Genomic DNA, 22,103 nt, shown 5'->3' on the forward strand with positions numbered 1-22,103 from the left:
AGCTAGCACTGGTACACATGCAGTGGGAAGGATGGCCTCTTTCCATGCTGTAGATTTTGTGATTCTATGATTTTGAGCAGTCATAGAGTCAGAACGGCACAGAAGGAGGCCATTCGTCCCAACGAGTCCGTGCCGGCTCTCTGTAGAGCAATCCAGTCAGTCCCATTCCCTCGCTCTATCCCCGTAGCCCTGCAAGTTTATTTCCCTCAAGTGCCTATCCAGTCTCCCCTTGAAAACATTGAGTGTCTCCGCTTCCACCACTTCTGTCGGCAGCGAGTTCCAGGTCCTCACCACTCTCTGCGTAAAAAAGTTTTTCCTCACATCCCCCCTGTATCTCTCGCCCAAAACCTTAAATCTGTGTCCCCTAGTCCTTGTACCATCAACTCGTGGGAACAGCCTTTTCCCGTATAGCCTATCCAAACCCGTCATAATCTTGTACACTATCAAATCACCCCTCAACCTCCTTTGCGCTAATGAAAACAAATCCAGCTTCTCCAACCTGTCCTTGTAGCTAAAATCCCCCATCCCCGGAACCATTCTGGTAAATCTCCTCTGCAGCCTTGATCCAGATTCTAGATGCATGGACCCACAGCAGAAAAATCAGAAAGCTATAGCACAGAAAAACGCCATTCAGCCCATTGAGCCTGTGTCAGTATTTGTTTCCACATGAATCACCAAGTTTAATCCCACTCTTCTGCTCACTCCTCATACCTTTTAATATCCCACCTAGTCTAATCCAATTTTCCTGTTCAATTTCCCACCAAGCATAATCCCACACTCTTCACTCCCCATACCCATTAATATTTATAAAAGAAAAAGAAAGACTTGCATTTATATAGCGCCTTTCACTACCATCAGACGTCTCAAAGCGCTTTACAGCCAATGAAGTACTTTTGAAGTGAAGTCACTGTTGTAATGTGGGAAATCTATTTCAACTAACCATTTAGCTCTTTTTAACAACAATTTCTGGACTCTGCTTCAGTAACAGATTGTGGCAGAGAATTCCTCATTCTAACCGCCCTGTGTAGCAAGATATTTTTTCTACTCTTCCCCAATTCATTTTGTGATTCATTTAAATTTGTGTCCCCTCCTTATCATCTCACTGACCAGTGGAAACAATCTGTCAGCTTTTGTCTTATGTTTTGGTAGGAAGAATAAGGAGGCCATATACTCATTGGAAAACATTTAAGGGGAAGCTAGATAAACATATGAGGGTGAAAGGAATAGAATGATATGTTGATGAGGTTAGATGAAGTAGGGTAGGAGACTTGTGTGGAGCATAAACATTGGTTTGGGCCTGTTTGGCCAGATGGCCTGTTTCTGTGCTGTAAATGTAATACATATTATTGGGATAGAGTAAATAGAGTTTTACTCGTGTATCTAACCCATGGTGTACCTGCCCTATTAGTGTTTGATGGGGCCGTGTTGAGGGAGTTTTACTTTGTATCTAATCCATTGGTGTACCTGCCCTGGGAGTATTTGCATGTTCCATTCCCCAGTACTGATTTCCCTCACCTTGGAGCAGCAGTATGAAAAAAGTAATTCTAAAGAAATATTTTAATGCAAGTATATTGTGTTGTAAGAATTGTCTCCTTCTGCCAACACAGATATTTTGTTTTATTTTTGTATTCATTTCTCTTCCTAGTTAAAGAAGGAAACGCAGGAGAAGGTTTTACCAGACAGCTCAAAGGTTGAGCAGTTAACCTTGTATGCACTGCACCTGTGTGAGTGCCTCTTCGATCCATATCAAATCTGGAGGCGGCACTTGGGCGGGTGAGTATACATGGCCGGTGTTCAAATCTATTATTTAACAGACGTTCCTCCACTTATCGTTGAGTACATGAGCTTGAGGCCTAACTTTTCTCATGCTCTCCTCACTGATCTCCCCACCTCCAGCATTCTCTAAACCCCAGCTAATTCAGAAATCTGCAGGCCAAGTCCCCTCCCGCACTAATTCCTGCACACCCATCGCCCTTGTCCTCACTCAGCTTCCTGTGCCCCAGGGAATTCACTTGAAGATCCTTGTCCTCCTTCATTTCACCCACCGTCCTTGGAAAACCTTCTTCACCCACACTGTGCGATCCTTTTTTAATTTATTCTTGGAATCCGGGCAATTATTGCCCATCCCTTGTTGCCCTGAACTGAGTGGCGAGTCAGCTACTTTGGTGTGGGATTGGAATAACATATAGGCCAGACCATAAGGACCTAATCAAAGTCATGGGGGGAAAAATTCGGTTGATTTGCGCCTTCCATTAGTGCCCTAAGAGGGTGCTAACAGGGCACAAAGCAACTAGCGCCTGGGCGTGGCACCGTCGACGCCTCCCGCGAAATTCAGCGGGAGGTTAGCGGTGGCGGTAACGGTTAGCGCCTACGGCGCCCTGCTCGGGCCCCAGCCACGATCTTCGGTAGCGCCCCCCTGACTTACCGCCAGACGCTATGTCCAACAGGGTCAAGGGGACCTACCTGCGGAAGGGGCGGCACAAATTAAAGGGGAAGTGTCAGGTGGCCATTTTTGTTGCTGGCCGCCTGCCAGCACCTGTCCCCGGCCTCCTGTGCAGCTCCCCCATGGAGTGCCAGCTACGCTTCGTGAGCCCGGCATTTCTTTTGAGTGCCGGGCTCTTTTGCTGGCACTTCGATCCCTGCTGGGCCCTGGGTCGCGCTGCGCTGGGCCCCTCCCCTTTAATCAGTGGAGGAAGGCCTGCAGTACCATGGCGCGACGTGCCACAGGGTGCGGTGCTGCTGCACGTAGCGCCGCGAAATTCACTTGCAGCGCCCCAAGAGGGAGGTGTGGTGCTTCCAGTAGTGCCCCACCTCCCTCTTCGGGCGCTACCAGTGGATATCGGGCGTCGGGGCGCTAAATGTAGCGAAGTTAGAGCCCCAAAGGGGGCGCAACCCAATTTTCACAATCACAGAATCACAGAAACCCCACAGTGCAGATAGAGGCCATTTCGGCCCATCGAGCCTGCACCGATACATATCCCACCCGATCCCCGTAACCCCTACACCATCACATATCCCACCCTATCCCTGTAACCCCACGTATTTAATCCCCCTAACACTAAGGGTCAATTTATCATAGCCAATCAACCTAACCCGCACATCTTTGGACTGTGGGAGGAAACCGGAGCACCCGGAGGAAACCCACGCAAACACGGGGAGAATGTGCAAACTCCACACAGACAGTCACCCGAGGCCGGATTCGAACCCGGGTCTCTGGCGCTGTGAGGCAACAGTGCTAACCACTATGCTTTTGCCCCCATTAGGTTTAATGTTACCCGCTTTTTCATTTCCAGATGTTTTCAAATGAATTTAAATTCTCACATGCCATGGTGGGATTTTAAACTCTCATTCTCTGGATTCTTAGTCCAAGCATCTGGATTGCCATTGCAATTGTAATGTAGCCACTACACCACTCTTTCCTTACCAAGTATTAATCCATTCTGGCTTGTTCCCCGACCCTTCTGACCCACAATTGGAGGTCAGTCGCCATTATTACATCCTTACCCTCTGGAAACTCCAGTATGATTTGGACAGGTTGGGTGATTGGGCAGAAGCATGGCAGATGCAATATAACGTGGATAAATGTGAGGTTATCCACTTTGGTGGCAAAAACAGGAAGGCAGATTATTATCTGAACAGCAATAGATTGAGAAAAGGGGAAGTGCAACGAGACCTGGGTGTCCTTGTGCACCAGTCGCTGAAGGTAAGCATGCAGGTGCAGCAGGCGGTTAAGAAGGCAAATGGTATGTTGGCCTTCATCGCGAGAGGGTTTGAATACAGGAACAAGGATGTCTTGCTGCAGTTGTACAGGGCCTTGGTGAGACCACACCTTGAGTATTGTGTGCAGTTTTGGTCACCTTATCTGAGGAAGGATGTTCTTGCCATGGAAGGGGTGCAGCGAAGATTCACCAGACTGATACCTGGGATGGCAGGAATGACGTATGAGGAGAGATTGGGTCAATTAGGCTTATATTCGCTAGAGTTTAGAAGAATGAGAGGGGATCTCATTGAAACTTATAAAATTCTAACAGGACTAGACAGACTAGATGCTGGAAGGATTTTTCCAATGGCGGGGGGAGTCCAGAACCAGGGGTCACAGTCTAAGGATAAGGGGTAAACCATTTAGGACTGAGATGAGGAGGAATTTCTTCACCCAGAGAGTGGTGAACCTGTGGAATTCTCTACCACACAAGGCAGTTGAGGCCAATTCATTAAATATATTCAAGAAGGAGTTAGATATATTTCTTAAGGCTAAAGGGATCAAGGGATATGGGGAGAAAGCAGGGACAGGGTACTGAATTTGGATGATCAGCCATGATCTCATTAAATGGCGGAGCAGGCTCGAGGGGCCGAATGGCCTACTCCTGCTCCTATCTTCTATGTTTCTACACTGTCCCACCTTCACATCTTAAACCCAAGCCCAGAAGATCGCACCCTATTGCACCAGCAGATTATTCCAATTATCACTGCAGACACATTGACCCTGAAATTCCTTAGCCCTGGAGGGCAGAACCGTGGAGGGGATTTTGAGGGGGGGACTCAGTTCCACCATGTTTCGTCCGTTCTACTCCTAACCAAATATTCAGATGGGAGGCAGCTGGGTCTTTGTTGTGCCTGAACTTGGCTCGTTTTCCCTTGAGTTTAGAAGGCTGAGGGGTTATCTAATCGAGGTGTTTAAAATGATGATCAGAGAGGGTAGATGCAGAGAAACTATTTCCTCTGGTGGGAGAATCGGGAACAAGGGGCATATTCAAAAATTAGAGCTAGGCCATTTTGGAGTGAAATCAGGATACACTTTTTCTCACAAAGGGTGGTGGAAATCTTGAAAACTCTATCTCACCCCCTAAAGGCTGTGGATGCTGGGTGAATTGAAATTTTCAAGACTGAGTTCGATAGATTATTGTTAGGTAAGGGTATCAAGGGATATGGAGCAAAGGTGGCCAAATGGAGTCATGGTATAGATCAGCCATGATCTAACTAAATGGAACAGGCTCAAGGGGCTGGATGGCCTACCCCTGTTCCTATATTTCCCTGCCCCATGCCCCACTTCCATGCTGGTACTCAGAGGCAGGACTGGTGGAATGATGCTCCACCCCCCTCCCCAACCAGAAACCCTGCCCGTTCTGCCTTTCTTACTGTAGTAAGACCCTTCATGCTGTTTCCCGGGGTGGGGGTGCGGGGTGGGGGTCATTGATCATCAATCAATTGATTACCAGTAGGAAAGATACTACAGAAGAATGACGGTTTTATTCTAAACAAATTTTATATTTGGGCTTCAACAGCACGCTCCCCGCACTGGAGTGGCAAGCTGCTGTTATTTTCCTGCCACACCCCCTCCTGACCTGATGCCCAGGGAGTACCACAAGTGGCACGGGAACCTAGCCCCTTCATATAAATGATCCGTCCCTAGGATTTGATATGAGGGTCAATGCAGCACAGGACTGATAGCCACGCTCTTGACGACAGAAAAGGGCTCGTTGAAATAAGTCACTGCTCGCTTTTGACTATTGGTGAGACTTTGATCCATGGGCGAGATTTGTTAGTGGGTCCAAGAGTGAGATTGTTGATAGCAAAATACTGTGGATGCTGGAAATCCGAAATAACAACAGAAAACGCTGGAAAAACTCAGCAGGCCAGGCAACATCCGTGGAGAGAGAAACAGAGTTAACGTTTCAGGTCGAAACCCTTCTTCAGAACTGAGTTCCACGGATGTTGCCTGGCCTGCTGAGTTTTTCCAGCGTTTTCTGTTGTTATGTGAGATTGTTAATCTGCTTGCAAATTTCAATTGTTAGCACGGAACCTCCCAAAAGCCTAACTCTGCCAATCCTGTTTGGTTTCAGAGAGATTATCAGTTCCATGGAAAGGAGTAAATATAAGTTTGCACCAGCTGTTTTACCTCAGGAATTCAACACATTCTTCCACGGTAAGTAAAACTGGGAACTCTGACAGTAGCAGCGGGCTGGGAGTGCATTACACATCCAGTGTAACAGAGGGCTGGGAGTGTCTTATGTACAGGATAACACCGACCTGGGGCTGTATTACAGACAGTCTTAACACCGACCTGGGGATGTATTACAGACAGTCTTAACACCGACCTGGGGATGTATTACAGACAGTCTTAACACCGACCTGGGGATGTATTACAGACAGTCTTAACACCGACCTGGGGATGTATTACAGACAGGATAACACAGAGCTGGGACTGTATTACAGACAGGATAACACAGAGCTGGGACTTCAATGGAAAATAAAATCGGGAGAGGTGCAAAACAGGCTGCCGATTCTCTAAAACTAATTTTTCCCCCGGTGATAAAATTTAAAATGACCCCTGCTGTGTGCTAACCAGAGTGTGACATGGGGGAGGAGGGAGTAATTTTGATTTTAGGTGATAGTGAAAAACGGGCAATATCGATGGGCCACCAATGATGCATCTCTCAATTCTCATTTCCAGTGACTTGAAAATGAAAATTGGGAGAGATATATAACGGGCGGCTGATCCGATATCGCCTGTTTTACGCTGTCACCCAACATCAAAATTACCCCCACTGTGCGTTCTCCTGTGTGTGACACGCTGCCAGTTATCCTGTATGTGAAACATTGTGTGCAACACACTATATGCTATCCTGTGTGTGACACTTCGTGTATTATCCGTATCTGTGGCAACGCCCGATTTTAAAATTCTCATCCTTGTTTTCAAATTGCTCCCTGGCCTCAGCCCTCCCTATCTCTGTATTCTCTTCCAGCTGCAACCCTCAAAGACATCTGTGCTAACATTCCCGCTAAGCTGCGTGGCCACGCAGCTGTCTGCCGGTCCCATGCAGCCCGGGACTGGCTTTTCAAATGTGAAATTTCACGCATGCGCAAAACTTTGAATGGGCTGCGCAGCCTCTTAAAGGGACCGCGCACCCAAAAAGAAATTCGGGGGCACATTGATCTGCGCTCCTATAATTCTGACTTCTGAGCATCCAGGATTTTACTCGCTCCACCATTGGTGGCCGTGCCTTCAACTGCCTAGGCCCTAAGCTCTGACTTTCCCTCCCTAAGATTTTCCACCTCTCTACCTCTCTTTCCTCCTTCAAGACGCTCCTTAAAACCTACCCATTTGACCAAGCTTTTGGTCATCTGCCCTAATTGATCCATATGTGGCTTGGTGCCAAATTTTGTTTTATAATGCTCCTGTGAAGCGCCGTGAGACGTTTTACTATGTTAAAGGCACTATATAAATACAAGTTGTTGTTGTATCATACAAGTTCAGCTTACCCATCTGGAGTTACTCTAACCTGCAGTTTCTTGTGTTCTTTCATAATCCTCACAGAAAGTTTCAAGAACAGCCAAAACTTGCCAAAGACAATCCACCTGCGGCTGATATATCTCTATGGAGCCATTATCAGTGGGAGTAAGGTAAAGCAAAGCTTCTGTACTAATCCTATAGCTGTAAGAAGTCACACAACACCAGGTTATAGTCCAACAGTTTTATTTGAAATCGCAAGCTTTCGGAGCGCTGCTCCTTCGTCAGGTGAAGTGGAGAGATGCATATATTGTTGAAGAGAAGGATGGTGCCATTTTCCTTTCTGCTTCCAAAAAGAACTTTTTGGAAGCAGAAAGGAAAATGGCACCATCCTTCTCTTCAACAATATATGCATCTCTCCACTTCACCTGACGAAGGAGCAGCGCTCCGAAAGCTTGCGATTTCAAATAAAACTGTTGGACTATAACCTGGTGTTGTGTGACTTCTTACATTTGTCCACCCCAGTCCAACACCGGCATCTCCACACCAATCCGATAGCTGGAATCGATTGCAATCTTAAACAACTTAAAAGAGAAAGCTTTTCATCTGATGCATGATTCCTCTCTTCCCCCTCCAAGACAGAGAGAAATTGTATTTATACATCATTTTCAGATCTTCAGAAGGTCACAAAGTGCTTCACAGCCAATCAATTGTTTTGTAGCCATTTTGTACACAGCAAGGTCCTGCTGGTGTTGGTTGAAGGAGGAATGTTGGCCAGTCTTTCTATGTTGTAACCTTCCTTGTCTCCCTCTATTTCATCACTACTGCTTCGAACCGCCAAGCTCACCAATCCTACACACTCTTCCCCCTCCCTGCATCTTCATTAAATGTACACAGAAATTGCAATGTTCTGCTCAGTCCATATTGGTGTTTAACCTCCACACGGGCAGTATTCCTAATCCATGTGTGTGCCCAGTTCCCATATCCCTTTATCCCCTTTCCTTCAATCATCCAGTGAACTATTCTTAAATGTTGACATGGTCTCTTCTTCAATCTATGGTAGTGCATTCCACAGCCTCCCAACTCATGTTTAAATTTTTTTTCTCCTGCCTCTGTCTTAAATGTCTCACATTAAATCTTATATCTATGTCCCCTTGTTCTAGACCCCTCAACTACTGCAGTCTATTTCTATCTACCCTGTCCCATCCCTCTATCAAATCACCTCGTAACGTCCTCTGTTCTAAACTCATCACACTGTTTCCTACTCCTTACAGATGGAGAATGACTATTTTTGTTTTTAAAAATTCATTCATGGGATGTGGGCGTCGCTGGAAAGGCCAGCATTTATTGCCCATCCCTAATTGCCCTTGAGAAAGTGGTAGTGAGCCGCCACCTTAAACCGGTGCAGTCCGTGTGGTGAAAGTACTCCCACAAGTGCTGTTAGGGAGAGAGTTCCAGGATTTTGACCCAGCAACAATGAAGGAATGGCAATATATTTCCAAGTCAGGATGGTGTGTAACTTGGAGGGGAACTTGCAGGTGGTGGTGTTTCCATGCGCTTGCTGCCCTTGTTCTTCTATGTGGTAGAGGTCACGGGTTTGGGAGGTGCTGTCGAAGAAGTCTTGGCGAGTTGCTGCAGTGCATCTTGTAGGGGGTGTACACACTGTAGCCACGGTGCACCGGTGGTGGAGGGAGTGAATATTTAAGGTGGTGGATGGGGTGCCAATCAAGCGGGCTGCTTTGTCTTGGATGGTGTTGAGCTTCTTGAGTATTGCTGGAGCTGCACTCGTCCAGGCAAGTGGAGAGTATTCCATCACACTCTTGACTTGTGCCTTGTCGATGGTGGAAAGGCTTTGGGGAGTCAGGAGGTGATACACTCACCACAGAATACCCAGCCTCTGACCTGCTCTTGTAGCCACAGTACTTATGTAGCTGGTCCAGTTAAGTTTCTGGTCAATGGTGACCCCCAGGATGTTGATGGTGAGGGATTCGGTGCTGGAAATGCCATTGACTGTCAAGGGGCAATTGTTGGAGATAGTCATTGCTTGGCACTTGTTGCCACTTATCGGCCCAAGCCTGAATGTTGTCCAGGTCTTGCTGCATACGGGCATGGACCACTTCATTATCTGAGGAGTTACGAATGGAACGGAACATTGTGCGAACAACCCCATTTCTGACCTTATGATGGAAGAAAGGTCACAGTTGAAGCAACTGAAGATGGTTGGGCCAAGGACACTGCCCTGAAGAACTCTTGCAGCAATGTCCTGGGGCTGAGATGATTGACCTCCAACAACCACAACCATCTTCCTTTGTGCGAGGTATGACTCTAGCTAGTGGAGACTTTTCCCCCCGATTCCCATTGGCTTCAATTTTATTAGGGCTCCTTGATCCCACATTCGGTCAAATGCTGCCTTGATGTCAAGGGCAGTCATGCTCACCTCACCTCTGGAATTCAGCTCTTTTTTTTCATGTTTGGACCAAGGCTGTAATGAGGCCTGGAGCCAAGTGATCCTGCCGGAACCCAAACTGAGCATCGGTGAGCAGGTTATTGGTGAGTAAGTGCCGCTTGATAGCACTGTCGACGACACCTTCCATCACTTTGCTGACGATTGAGAGTTGACTGATGAGGCGGTAATTGGCCGGATTGGATTTGTCCTGCTTTTTATGGACAGGACATACCTGGGCAGTTTTCCACATTGTCTGGTAAATGCCAGTGTTGTAGCTGTACTGGAACAGCTAGTTCTGGGGCACAAGTCTTCAGCACAACAGCCGAATGTTGTTGGGGCCCACAGCCTTTGCTGTATCCAGTGCACTCAGCCGTTTCTTGATATCACATGGAGTGAATCGAGTTGGCTGAAGACTGACTTCTGTGATGGTGGAGACCAATATGGATCATCCACTCGGCACTTCTAGCTGAAGATGGTTGCAAACGCTTCAGCCTTGTCTTTTGCACTCACGTGCTGGGCTCTGCCATCATTGAGGATGGGAATATTCATGGAGCCTGCTCCTCCTGTTAGTTGTTTAATTGTCCACCACCATTCATGACTGGAAGTGGCAGGACTGCAGAGCTTTAACCTGATCCATTTGCTTGTGGGATCGCTTAGCTCTGTCTATAGCATGCTGCTTCCGCTGTTTAGCATGCATGTAGTCCTGCAGCTTCTCCAGGTTGGCACCTCATTTTTAGGTGCGCCTGGTGCTGCTCCTGGCATGCTCTTCTACACTCCTCATTGAACCAGGGTTAGTCCCCTGGCTTGATGGTAATGGTAGAGTGAGGGATATGCCGGGCCATGAGGTTACAGATTGTGGTAGAATACAATTCTGCTGCTGCTAATGGCCCACAGCACCTCATGGATGCCCAGTTTGGGCTGCTAGATCTGTTCTGAATATATCCCATTTTGTCTGGTGGTAGTGCCACAAAACACGATTGAGGGTGTCTTCAGTGTGAAGATCGGACTTCGTCTCCACAAGGACTGTGCGGTGGTCACTGCTACCAATGCTGTCATGGACAGATGCATCTGTGACAGGTAGATTGGTGAGGACGAGGTCAAATAGGTTTTTCCCTCCTCTTGGATCTCTCACCACCTGCTGCAGGCCCACTCTGGCAGCTATGTCCTTTAGGGCTCGGTCAGTAGTGGTGCTACCGAGCCACTCTTGGTGATGGATATTGAAGTCCCCCACCTAGAGTACATTTTGTGCCCTTGCTACCTTCAGTGCTTCTTCCAAGTGGTGTTCAATATGGAGGAGTACTGATTCATCAGCTGAGGGAGGGCGGTAGGTGGTAATCAGTAGGATGTTTCCTTGGTTGATCTGAAGCCTTGAGACTTCATGGGGTCCAGAGTCAATGTTGAGGATGACCAGGGCCACTCCCTCCTGACTATATATACCACTGTGCCGCCACCTCGGGTTGGTCTGTCCTGCTGGTGGGACATGACATACCCAGGGATGGTGATGGAGGAGACTGGGACATTGGCTGGAAGGTATTCTGTGAGTATGACTAGGTCAGGCTGTTGCTTGACTAGTCTGTGGGACAGCTCTCCCACAAGTCCCCAGCTGTTGGTGAGGAGGACTTTGCAGGATCGACTGAGTTGGGTGAGCCGTTGTCGTTGCTGGGTGGTCCATCCGGTTCTGACTGTTTTTCGTAGCGGTTTGTTACAACTGAGTGGCTTCCTCGGGCATTTCAGAGGGCAGTTAAGAGTTAACAATAGGCCAGACTAGTTACGGACAGCAGATTTCCTTCCCTAAAGGACATTAGTGAGCCAGATGGGTTTTTACGACAATCCGATTGTTTCATGGTCATCATTACTGATTTTTTTTAAATTCCAGATTTATTTAATTAACTGAATTTAAATTCCCTAGATTTGAACTCACGGCTCTGGATCATTAGTCCAGCCCTCTGGATTACTAGTCCAGTAACAGAACCACTACACTACTGTTACCTTGTGTGAGGTACCAGAAGGTTTTTGTCCCCAAGAAACCATTCTCCAGCGGGAGTTGGTGATTTAATGAGATGGACGGGAGGAGGGCAGTGGGCCCTGACCATGAAAAACAGCAACAACAACTTGTATTTTTACTACGTTAAAGAATAATGTCCCAAGGCGCTTCACAGGAGTGTTTCAAAACAAAACTTGACACCAAGCCACATTTTACAGAGAATTACATAGAATCTACAGCACAGAAACAGGTCATTCGGCCCAACTGGTCAATGCCAGTGTTTATGCTCCACACGAACCTCTTCCCACTCTATTTACTTCATCTCACCATATCAACATATCCTTCTATTCCTTTCTACCTCATGTACTTATCTAGCTTCCCCTTAAATGCATCTATGCTATTCGCCTCAATCGCTCCTTGTGGTAGTGAGTTCCACATTCTCACCATTATGGGTAAAGAAGTTTCTTCTGAATTCCTTATTGGATTTATTAGTGACTACCTTATATTTATGACCCCTAGTTTTGGACTCCCCCACAAGTGGAAACATCTTCGATAGGGTTCATAGAATCAAAGAAATCGATGGCATAGAAGGAGGCCATCCGACTCATTGTGTCCCCACCGGCCAAAAAAGAGCTACCCAGCGTAATCCCACTTTCCAGCTCTTGGTCCATTGCCTTGTAGGTTACGGCACTTCAAGTGTATATGCAAGTACTTTTTAAATGTGATGATCGTTTCTGCCTCTACCACCCTTTGAGGCAGTGAGTTCCAGGCCCCCACCACCCTCTGGGTGAAAAAAGTTCTCCTCAACTCCCCTCTAATCCTTCTACCAATTACTTTAAATCTATGCCCCTTGGTTATTGATCTCTCTACTAAGCCCTTCCTATCCACTCTATGTAGGCCCCTCATAATTTTATACACCTCAATTAAATCTCCCCTCTGTTCCAAAGAAATCAACCCAGCCTCTCCAGTCTTTCCTCATTGCTAAAATTCTCCAGTCCTGGCAACATCCTCGTAAATCTCTTCTGTACCCTCTCTAGTGCAATCACATCTTTCCTGCAATGTGGTGAGCATAACTGTTCACTGTATTCCAGCTGTGGCCTAACTAGTTTTTTATACAGTTCAAGTATAACCTCCCTGCTCTTCTCTTCTATGCCTCGGCTCATAAAGGGAAGTATCCTGTATGTCTTCTTTAACCAGCTTATCTACCTGTCCTGCTACCTTCGGGGATTTGTGGACATGCACTCCAAGGTCCCTCTGTTCCTCTACACTTCTCAGTATCCTACCATTTATTGTGTATTCCATTGCCTTGTTAGCCCTCCCCAAATGCATTATCTCACATAAGGAGAAATTAGGGCAGATGACCAAAAGCTTGGTCAAAGAATTGGTTTTAAGGAGCGTCTTAAAGAAGGAAAGAGAGGCAGAGAGGTTTAGGGAAGGAATTCCAGAGCTTTGGGCCTAGGCAGCACAAGGCACTGTTTGAGCGATTAAAGTCAGGGGTGCTCAAGAGGCCACATAGAGAAATGCAGATATCTCGGGGTGGGGTGGGGGTGGTGAGGAAAAGGGGGTTGTGGGGCTGGAGGAGATTACAGAGATAGAGAGGGGCGAGGCCATGGAGGGATTTGAAAACAAGGATGAGAATTTTAAAATCGAGGTGTTGCTTATCCGGGAAGGGGCGTGTTTGACACAGATTTAATGATTGAAGCAGAGACCACGTCAACTTTTAAGAATAGGTTAGATAGGTATTTGAAGGAAAGAGGAACAAAAGAATATGGGAAGAGGATGGGCAAATGGGATTAGGACTAGGAACACAGAAGTAGGCCATTTAGCTCTGAGTCTGTTCCACCATTCAGTTAGATCATGGCTGATCTGTACCTCAACTCCATTTGTTCACCTTTGCTCCAGATCCCTTGATAAAAATCTGTCAATCACAGGTTCAATAATTTCAATTGACCCATCATCCATAGCCTTTTGGGGGAGAGAGTTCCAGATTTCCACTACCTTTGTGGAAAAAGTGCTTCCTGATTTCACACCTAAATGGCTTGGATCTGATTTTAAGATTATGCCATCTTGTTCTGGATTTCCCCCATCAGCGGAAATAGATTCCAGCTACCCTATTGAATCTTTTTATCATTTTAAAGACCTTGAATAGATCACCCCTCAAGGGAATACAAACCAAGTTTATGCAACCTGCCCTCATAATTTAACCCTCTAAGGCCTGACTACTGCTTGTGTGGAGGATAAACACCAACACGGGCTGGTTGGACTAAACGGCCTGTTTCCATGTTGTTATCAGCGTCTTACAGTGAGATCCATGTACATTGAAACTTATAAAGAAGATAATTATGACGAGGAAGACCATTCAGCCTGTCTTCATTCATCCATCCAGAGAAATCCTCCCCATTGGAGCATCAAAATGTTTCTTAAATGATTCCAGGGTTTCTGCCTCCAGTATTCTATCTGGGAGTCTGTACGTCGATCACTTTTAGTGATTTCAGTCTTAAAATTGCTTTTAACTATCTTGAACCTCTTGCCCTTGCATTTCAATTACTATTTTCCATTTCCTTAACTGTTTTAGATACCTGTATAAGATCATCTTTCAGACGCCTATTTACCAAGCTGAAAAGCCAAAATTCCTCCAATGGAAATGTAGGGCGCGATATTGCCAGCCCTGGGGAGGCGGGTATGGAGGCTGGACTGCCGGGAAAATGGCAGAATCTGGGGGCGGGTGCCCATCACACCTCCGTGCCATCTTGCCAGGGGGCAGGTAGCCGACCCGCGCTGGGTCCCGTCTCCTTGAAGGCGGGAAGGGGATTACAGCCACAGGCAGATAAGAGGATTATCCCCATTTTACCCACACAAGTGCAGGCTTCCTGAAGGCTGTAAACCCCCCCAGGGTCACCGAGGCGAGCAGTGGGTCTGCGGGGGTCGGAGGGGTGCAAAAGTGCGCTGTGAAGGTAAGTGATGGGTGCAAGTGTGGAGAGGTGAGTATGTGAGGTGAGTGGAAAGTGTTCGAAAAAGTTAACTTACCTTTGTTTCTTCCTGCAGGCTTCAATCGTTGGGGATGTGGAGAGTCTCGCATCTCTGCGGCAGAGATGTCAGATGGCTGCTGCATTCTCCAATGCAACAACCATCTAATTTCTGCTAAAGAAAGGGGTTTGATGAGTCTTGAATTCAAGAACTCATGAAACTACAGAGAATGTCAGTGTTTGACAGCTTCACGGAGCTGTCAAACGACGACAATTCATCTGTCAAAAATTTTTGACAGATAAAACGTCATACGCTGACGTTCTCTGTAACCAGCTTCCCCTTACTTGGCCTGCTAAGCCCGCTGGGCGGGCTTAACAAGGTCAATCAAGAGAAAATCGCGTGGGTTGGCCAGAAGTCAATGGAGGCGGGACTAAAACCCAACAAGTGGGAGTCCCGCCTCCAAAAGCTCCCCATTGGCAAAATCCAACCCCTAACTACAAAATGAAATGCTGCTTTCCTTCACTAATATTGCAAATGATTCCTGGCTAATGTATTACATAGAATCTACAGCACAGAAACAGACCATTCGGCCCAACTGGTCTATGCTGCTGTTTATACTTCGCGTGAGCCTCCTCCCATTCCAATGACCTCTTCCCAACCTGGGCCCACCCCCTCCGTATCTCTCTATTCCCTTCTCCCTCATAGGAACATAGTAATTGCTAGATGTAAAGTAACCACTCTTCATGTGTCGGCCTAGATACTGAATATGTATCAGCTATTCCACCGCGCAGGGAGTGGAGTCATGACATTCGAACTCACTCTTGTTCTCAGCGGACACCCAAACACATGGGGCGGGGGGTCTTCCCTACCTGGGCAGTAATCTGGCAGGATGGATTGCTCTGCCCTTTATAGAACTGCATGATTTTCAATCCATTGATTTCAATCTGTTAGGCACATGACTGTGCAATCCCGGAGGGCCAGATTTCAGTCTTTCTCTGTTCTTCTCATGCAGCAAAATGCACTATTTGCTATCACCCCGACCTCCGTCGAGGTGCTCCTGCTGGTTCTCAGGACCTCGTGTGACACAGGAAATCAGGAGCAAAAGGACACCAGGACGTTGCAAGTTACCTTGAAGTGCCTGATTGGAATGATCCACATTCTCCACGCCAGCAGCCTTGACCAGAGGAGAGTGGCGATCAAGACGATATTGGACAGCTACTTTAAGCTGTTGAATGCTGACAGGCCGGTGGCAGTGCTGGAAGAGGGGTCAAAACCCCGACTGGAGGATGGGTTCATCACCCTACGGATCAACATGCTCAGTAAGTGAAGTTGTTTTTGTATCTTCATGGCCTGCGCTTGAAGTTGGAGTGGGGATGCGGTAAATTTAAAACTAATCTGCAGCAACATTATTTCAGTGAGCGAGTGGTCAATTTATAGAACAGGCTCCGTAGGGAGACGGTGGAAACAGATAGTGTTGATTAATTGAAATGCAAATTAAATAGATTCCTCTCAGAAAATAATATTTTGGGATACGGTATTTGAGTAATTTGAGACATGACATGTGATAGTTGTAGCATGCTTGGGAGGTGACTGTGGACCTATAGCTCTCAAAGCTCTCCTCCACTGGGGTTTTGCTCACGTCATGTCTGGGTTTGTTGTTGACTAATTGATAGAGATTGATTATTATGATTAGTCAAGAACTCCATTATCATTGTATCATGCGACTACCAGGATGGTAGAAGGCGAATTAGAGGGACCTTGGTCTTTTTCGTCCAGCAGTTCCTATGTTCTGATGCCGAGCAAGAGTGGTACCAACTGAGCCACTGTGGATCACTTGTGTTGCTCCTTTATTTGTCCCCTCTGCAGTGGTCGTTGATACCAAATTGTGGTTTTTGTCTTTCAGGTGCCATCTTGGAAATGTTGAACTGTAAAGATCGACCTGTGCTTCAGGCCGTGTTCCTTAATAACAACTGCTTTGAGCACATCATCCGACTCATCCAGAACAGCAAGGTATGGGCAGCTTACCGTGCAGTTCCGTCTTATTGCTTGATGCTGTCTTGCTGTGCTTTCCTTTTTCTGGACTCTTAAAGGTGAAGTTAGGCCCCGAATGATGAGGTAGATTCTCTTGCGTAGATGAGAAAGGGAAAACTAGAAATGCTCAAAATCTGAAATTAAAATTCAAGATGGGTAGAAGCTTGGGGTGAACGTCCCTTATCATTTGTTTTCCTAATTTTCTCCCCTCCTGTGGGAGCGGGGGAGTGGGACTAATTGGATCGCTCTTTTAGAGAGCCAGCACAGGTACGGTGGACCAAGTGACCTCTTTCTGCGCTGTAAGATTCTATGATTCCAATCTTCCAGGCTCTTCGCTCAGGTACCAGCCGCCATTCGTTACCCAATCCAAGTGGCTATTCTTCGCATGTCAGCCTAGATACTAAGTATGTCGGCTATTCGACTGTGCAGGGTGCGGGATTATCACGTCCAACCCCGCTCTTCTCAGCGGACACCCAAATTCATGGGGGGTAGATTTTCACCGTCACTGTCTGGGGCGCAAGGGATCGCCCACCCGTTATAGAACCCACCCGATTTTTCAAAAGTAGGAAGCCTGTGAGTGTGAGAGTGAGTAAGTCTGCATGTATGTGAGTGAGTGAATATGAGAGTGTCAGTGCATGATCAGGTGCAAGTGAGTATGAGTGCATGCAAGTGAGTGTACGCATGCGAGTGTGTGCATGCATGCAAGTGTCAGTGTACGTGAGTGAGTGCGTACAAGTAAGTGAGTGTGTCTAAGTGCAAGTATGAGTAAGTGTGAGAAGGCGTGTGTGTGTGACCCCAGTTAGTCTAGAACGATGGTGTTTTGTGCATCGTTTAAAAAAAGTAGGTCTAGGCCGAGAGTCTTTTGCTGGAAAATAAGAGATCTACAAAAAAAACTTTATAAACCTTGTTTTTGTTGGCTGCACAGAGCCTGGGACCCCAGCACATCCTGCAGCGGCTCCATTGAAAACAGCAGTGAGATGGGGAGAGCTTGCAACTTCAAACAAATCGAGGAGCTGATCCAACCCGAGAAACTGCAGTGCCGGCTCGGCTCACAGTCCCCTTGGCCAGTAGCACAGTGTTCTGATGGTTGACCATCTTCTGATCAGCTCCCACGCTGGTCCAAGGTTTCTAACTTCTGTTCTCTTAGAACGGAATGGTCCAGCTTGGAGGGAGATCCAACTTTGCGGGTCTTCCCAAATTTCCACCAAGGTGGATCTCTGTCACTTCGTTTCTCCGGGACCTTCCACCAATCCCCCTCCCCAGTTATGGCGGGATATCAGAGGAACCCCTGCAAGAGATCAGGGCCAATATGTTTCTGTGTAAAATGGATGAGCAGTTTGTGGGAAAAAAATCACCTCGTCCCCTAACATTTTCCCCCCTTTTAACCTGAGCGTTAACGTTAAAGATGATTGACGTTACACTGCTGTGTGTTTTGTGAGCTTTGTCTGGTTTCTGATGTCATGTTTTTTTTTCCCCCCCTCTCTTTTTGTCGCTTTTCCAACTCCTCCCCCATTTACCCACCCACCCTTCACCCTCACCTCTCCTTTCCCTCTCTTTGACAGCTCTATGTAAGCAGTAGGTCTAAGGATGACAGCAAGGGTGGGAGTGATCTTGCCACTCAGTTACTGACTGAAATCAATCTCAGCAAGGTATTACTGGAGGTGCCGATACTCTGGGAGAGAATGGCCAGGCCTGATGTCAGCATGGTGCGATCAGTAACTGAAAATTACCCTCCTCCTCTCCCCTCTCTCACTTTTTCTCTTTCTCTTTTAGTTTTATCTTCTGTCTCTTGCATTCTTTCTCTTGTTTGTGTCTCTGTCCTTGCTCTCTAGTTTACTTCTCTTATGCTCCCTGTGTTTTCTCGCGCTCTCTCTCAAACATTCTGCGCTCTCTCTGTCTATCATCCACCCGTTGTCTTTTCCTTCCCTTGACTGTTTCGGTCTCATGCACTCCTCATGCTTTCTTTTATTCCTTGCTCTTTCACTTCTGTTTTTTTTTCCCCTTGCACGCTCCCTCTTTCTCATTCTCTCTTATTCAATTCATTTCTCTCCTTTCCCTATTTTGGCCTCTGTTCCTCTTTATCTTTTCTCGCCCCTTTTCTCCCGCTCGCCCCTTTCTTTTCCCCTATTCCCCTTTATTGTCTCATCTCTACTGCTTTCAATTTTTTTTCTTTTCTCCTTCACTCTTCACCCCTCCTTCCTTCCCTAGAAGGCAGCAAAGAGCCTGCGTAACCTGATTACTGGAAAAAAATGAACGTTTATTTAAAAAAAAAAAAAAAAAAAAAATCTGAAAGCAGATCCTGGGTCTGTTAAATCTGTAAGGGGAGCTGCAGCGTGCTGACACCACCTGGTTGCTGGGTGTGCTGATCCTGTCTCTTGTCCTGTGTTTCATAAGTCTGCCAATCATCAGTGTTGTTTTACTTGGTTCATTGAAATTCATGATTGTGAAGTAAATGACATCACCCCACAACAAGAAGGTGCAAATACTTGATATACAGACCTCAAATACTGACTGAAATATATAAAACTCTTGTGATACTGTGATATAACATCACACTGTAACACTCGGCCTTGTGTGAGCTAATCAAAAAGAATTCACATTGATTGGTGAAGGGTTGGTCATGTTTGACCAATTTAGTTGAATTTTTTGAGGAGGTCACTAACTTGCTGGACAGGGTTGTCTGTGGATGTTGTGTAGATGGGAGCAGGAAGTTACAGGGACATAAACAGATTAAGTGAGTGGGAAAAACTGTGGTCGATGGAGTTCAGTGTGGGGAAGAGTGAGGTCACCCACTTTGGATCCAAGAAAAACAAATTGGAATATTTTCTTAAGGCGAGAAACTAGGAATTATGGAAGAGCAAAGGGATTTGAGTGTCCAGGTACACATCATTAAAAGCTAGTGAACAGATACAAATGTAATCAAAAAGACAAATGGAATCTCAAGGGGGCTGGAATACAAGAGTGAAGAAGTCTATAGAACCTTGGTTAGACCCCATCTGGAGTACTGTGTTCAGATTTTGGAGCCACACCTCAGGAAGGATATATTGGCCTTTGTGGGGGGGGGGGAGGGGGTGCAGCATAGATTCACCAGAATGATGCCAGAGCTGAAAGGGTTAAATTACAAGGTCAGGCGCAATAAACTTGGCTTGTATTCCCTTGAGTGTTGAGGGGTGATTTAATCAAGGTGTTTAAAATGATAAAGGGATGTGATAGGGTGGATACAGAGACACCGTTTTCTCTGGTGCGGGAATCCAGAACAAAAGGGCACAATCTTAAAATTAAAGCTCGGCCATTCATGAGTGAAATCAGAAAGCACTTTTTCTCACAAAGAGTAGTGGAAATCTCAAATTCTCTCCCACAAAACACTGTGCATGCTGGGTTAATTTAACTTTTCCAGACTGAGATTGATAGATTTTTATTAGGTAAGGGTATCAAGGGATATGGATCAATGGCAGGTACAGTTGAGGTGCAGATCAGCTACAATCACATTGAATGGCGGAACAGGCTCGAGGCCCTGAACCAATGTTCCCTTTAAGCTGGGCGGCCGTGCAGCACTCTGGAGGTCCCACGTAGTGGACACACGGCTTTTAAATGGACCCCCCCCCCCGTTGTTAAAGGGGCCACGCGGCTCAAATAAAAATTCGAGGGAACATGGGCCTGAACGGCCTTCTCCTGTTCATATGTTCCTTTTGAGAGGTGCTAGAAGGGGCCGGCCCAACTATTGGGCTTCATAACGAAGTTGAGACTTGTTGAGGAAAGAGAAAACTGAGCTTCTTGGAGGCAATCTTATGAGGCCAGTGTGAGGTTAGGGCCGATATTTGCAGTCTGCACATTGCATGATCTTCACAGTCCAGAGGTGGAAGATGGTCTCCGCTGTAGCGAGGGGGACCAATGTGATCTGAGCCTGTGCGTTGTGGTGTGATGTTCATGTTTTAAATCCCACTAAAACATGTCGCTGATTTCTGTGGTTGTGGTGAACATATTGTGTGATGTAGCATCACGGTGACTTGTGTCTGCACTGATCCAGTTGGGCACTGCTGGCTATGACTAAAGGGAAGGATAAGGAAATTCTCCTCTGTCCGAGGTACTGATAAAACTTATTTAAAAAAAATGAAGTACCTTTCTCACTGTGTCTGGGACAAAATTGCAGTTTGAAAACACAGAAGGAGTCTCTTGGCACTGCTCATAATGTCCTTGTATCCCCTGCCCCAGGCCCAGATCCAAATCCCACCATGGCGAGGTGTGAAATTCAATTCAAGTTAATAAATCTGGTAATTTGTGGGCTGGCACCAGAAAATAAAAATGACCATGGAAGCTTCCGGATTGTCTTCAAAAAAACAAACGATGAATGTCCTTCATGGAAGGGAACCTGCCACCCTGATCTGGCCGACGCATGACTCCAGTCTCGCACTAATGCCCTCTGAAGTGGCCTAGCAAGCCGCCTAGTTCTTAAAATCGCTAGTAGTTCAAGACGAAGTCCCACCACCACCTTCTGAGGGTAACCAGGGATGGGCAATAAATGCCGGCCTTGACAGCGACGCACACATTCTGTGAATTTTTTGTTTTTTTTAATGTGTGTCTCAGCACTGCTTCTGCCCCAAACCACACTATGTGCACAGAGAGTAGAACTTTATGGGATTTCTTGTAAACTTCTCTCTCCCAGCTTATTTTTTTTATTCATTCTCGGATGTATTGCATCGCTGGCAAGGCCACATTTATTGGCCATCCCTAGTTGCCCTCAGAAGGTGGTGGTGAGCTTTCTCCTTGAACGGCTGTAACTGTAGGGTATGTATTTATAACTCTGATCCTGATCTTTTTTTGTTTGCAGAGAGGAGGGGTGTTAAAGTCTGTATATCACTGAGTCTGGGAAATAGCAAATTTTAATTCAGCTGAACATCACGATTTTTGGACATTAAAAGAAAATAAAAATGTCCTGCCCTTGTGGCTCTGCACTGCCTGTTGTGATACTTAGCCTTACAGGCCAGGGACGACCGAGGTGCAGTGCTGAATTGGTTGTTCTCAGCTGGAGTGGCAGCGGGGCCTCTACAATTGCACTCTATCACCTCCTGAGCTAAGGAAGGGAAGAAAGGTATTCCCCTCCTGATAGCTAATTAATTACCCCCACGAGAAGAAAGTATCTGTGTAAACATCAGGTAGGGCGTGGCTTGGCGGTGTTACCAAATTTACTCCCTCTTCTCATCATGGTTGAATAAGCTACCAGTCCTGGCTTTTTAAAATTATTATTCATTCTTGGGATGTGGTGTGTTGCTGGCAAGGCCGGCATTTATTGCCCATCCTCAGTTGCCCTTGATAAGGTGGTGGTGGGCTATCTCCTTGAACCTTCTTTGTAGCGGTTTGCTAGGCCACGTCAGAGGGCAGTTAAGAGAAAAATGCAAGTACAATCCTTCCGGGGTAAAAACAGATCTTGTCTCCTCATTATGTTTCCC

General features: G+C 46.5%; 1 protein-coding gene across 1 annotated transcript in view; it reads left to right on the forward strand.

Moving 5' to 3' along the window:
- Positions 1 to 22,103, forward strand: part of nbeal2 (neurobeachin-like 2) — a 288,718-nt gene that overhangs the window by 128,918 nt on the left and 137,697 nt on the right. The window contains exons 5-10 of the mRNA XM_085993937.1: positions 1,646 to 1,773; positions 5,841 to 5,923; positions 7,316 to 7,401; positions 15,638 to 15,944; positions 16,529 to 16,635; positions 18,219 to 18,305. Coding sequence (XP_085850063.1) covers positions 1,646 to 1,773; positions 5,841 to 5,923; positions 7,316 to 7,401; positions 15,638 to 15,944; positions 16,529 to 16,635; positions 18,219 to 18,305 — 798 coding nt within the window. The remainder of the gene's footprint in view (positions 1 to 1,645; positions 1,774 to 5,840; positions 5,924 to 7,315; positions 7,402 to 15,637; positions 15,945 to 16,528; positions 16,636 to 18,218; positions 18,306 to 22,103) is intronic.

The sequence above is a fragment of the Somniosus microcephalus genome, chromosome 7, assembly GCF_052327205.1.
Source record: "Somniosus microcephalus isolate GS21.2 chromosome 7, FLI_Smic_1.0, whole genome shotgun sequence".
NCBI lineage: Eukaryota > Metazoa > Chordata > Chondrichthyes > Squaliformes > Somniosidae > Somniosus > Somniosus microcephalus.